The sequence below is a fragment of the Buceros rhinoceros genome, unplaced genomic scaffold (genome assembly GCF_000710305.1).
Source record: "Buceros rhinoceros silvestris isolate BGI_N320 unplaced genomic scaffold, ASM71030v1 scaffold24300, whole genome shotgun sequence".
NCBI lineage: Eukaryota > Metazoa > Chordata > Aves > Bucerotiformes > Bucerotidae > Buceros > Buceros rhinoceros.
This window is the reverse complement of record NW_010388213.1, coordinates 1601-3532: the sequence shown is the minus strand read 5'-3', so window position 1 is coordinate 3532 and position 1932 is coordinate 1601. Positions and strand designations below refer to the sequence as shown.

Sequence of the window (1932 nt, the reverse complement as noted above, 5' to 3'; positions counted from 1 at the left end):
GATCCTTGCTCTTCTCTGCTGGGCGGCGGGCGAGGTGGCTGCCTACCCGCCCTGGGATTTCTCCTGGGGTGACCCGGCAAGCCGGGGTGCCCGGGCAGACCCTTACAGCTGGTCTTCTTGGGTGGAGGACCCTCAATCTCGAGCCATCTCCATCCAGCACCCGGTGACGGTGCAGTGCCAGGAGGCTCAGCTGGTGGTGACAGTGCACAGGGACCTCTTCGGCACTGGCCGCTTGGTCAACGTGGCCGACCTGACGCTGGGACCGGCGGCATGCAAACATTCCTCGCTGAACCCTGCCCACAACACCGTCACCTTCACTGCGGGCCTCCACGAGTGCGGCAGCGTCGTGCAGGTAAGACCTTCTCCCCGCGGTGCTTCCCCCAGACCCAGGATTCTGCCTGGCATCCCCACCCCCTCCCAGAGCAGCCCCAGGCTGCAGGACTGGGCACTGCGTGTGCCCAGGGATGCTGGGGGAGCTCTGCGTGCCAGAGCAGAGCGCCATCGAGGAGCTCCCTAGGGAAAGGATGAGCGGGTGTTTTCCCCAAACTGGAGCATTTTTCCCCGGCGCTGCTTTGCCCTTTCAGCTGGAGACATGCCGACGGTGCAAAGCTCCCACATCAGACCCAGTTTGCTAATATTTTGGCCCGTTAGGAAGTTTAACTCACTGAGGAGGGAGTGGGGCTCCTTCTCCACCCCTTTTCCCCAGCTTTCTTCCCCTTTCTTTGCATTTCCCCAGCATTTCCCAGTTGAGAAAGGGCACCTACACGGCTCAGTGGCGGTGGGAGGTGGGGTGGCCTCGCCACCAGCTACTCACTGTTTTTCTGCCCAGATCACACCAGATTCCCTCATCTACCGCACGCTCCTCAACTATGACCCCAGCCCTGCCAGCAACCCCGTCATCATCCGCAGCAACCCTGCCGTCATCCCCATCGAGTGCCACTACCCCAGGTAAGGCCTCCCCGTCCTCGGGACATCACGCCCTGGTCCCTGGGGACCAGCGTGGGAACATACTCTGATGTTCTTGCCCAGGAGGGAGAACGTGAGCAGCAATGCCATCCGACCCACGTGGGCTCCCTTCAGCTCCGCACTGTCAGCAGAGGAGAGGCTGGTTTTCTCCCTGCGCCTCATGAACGGTAGGTGGGAAGCCATCCCAACCTGCAGACGGGGATTTTCCACCCTTTTCCCAGTACCCAGGGACCCAGCTCCCCACTGGGAAGCCAACCCAACCCGTGGCAAACAGCAGCGCTCCTGCTTTTGGGCTGAGCCTTGGCTCTGGTCCCATGGGACAGCCGGAACCGTGCCCTCTTTCTCACTCCCTTGCAGAGGACTGGAGTGCTGAGAGACCCTTCACTGGTTTCCAACTGGGCGACGTCCTCAACATCCAAGCGGAGGTGGGCACCGAGAGCCATGTGCCGCTGCGGTTGTTTGTGGACAGCTGCGTGGCCGCCCTGAGCCCCGGCACCGATTCCTCACCCCACTACACCATCATTGACTTCAACGGGTGAGCCCTGGGGACCAGCTGGTGGTGGCGCTAGTTGCAGGGGGGACACCTGCCAGGATGCTGAATGCCGTCCCCATCCCACTTCAGGTGCCTGGTTGACGGGAGGTCGGATGACACCAGCTCTGCCTTCATCACCCCCCGGCCCCGGGAGGATGTGCTGCGCTTCCAGATCGACGTGTTCAGGTTTGCGGGGGACGCCAGGAACCTGGTAAGGCTGCATGTCCCCACCAACCAGCCCCACATGAAGCCGGTGTCCCCCCACCAGTGGGTGCCCACCTCTCTCCCTTGCCCACCCTGCAGATCTACATCACTTGCCACCTGAAGGTGACCCCAGCAGACCAAGCCCCAGACCCTCTGAACAAGGCTTGTTCCTTCAACAAAGCCAGAAACACGTGAGTAACATCCACGGCGGGAGGGGACGTGTTTGGGTA

At 62.0% G+C, this 1932-nt stretch overlaps 1 protein-coding gene across 1 annotated transcript in view; it reads left to right on the top strand.

Moving 5' to 3' along the window:
- Positions 1–81: 81 nt before the first annotated feature.
- The window catches only part of LOC104501398 (zona pellucida sperm-binding protein 3-like), a gene marked incomplete at both ends in the record, with an annotated part of 2560 nt that continues 709 nt past the window's right edge, over positions 82–1932 (top strand). The window contains 6 exons of the mRNA XM_010145201.1: positions 82–352; positions 830–948; positions 1030–1133; positions 1324–1501; positions 1589–1709; positions 1802–1893. Of these exons, the coding sequence (XP_010143503.1) occupies positions 82–352; positions 830–948; positions 1030–1133; positions 1324–1501; positions 1589–1709; positions 1802–1893 (885 nt within the window). The remainder of the gene's footprint in view (positions 353–829; positions 949–1029; positions 1134–1323; positions 1502–1588; positions 1710–1801; positions 1894–1932) is intronic.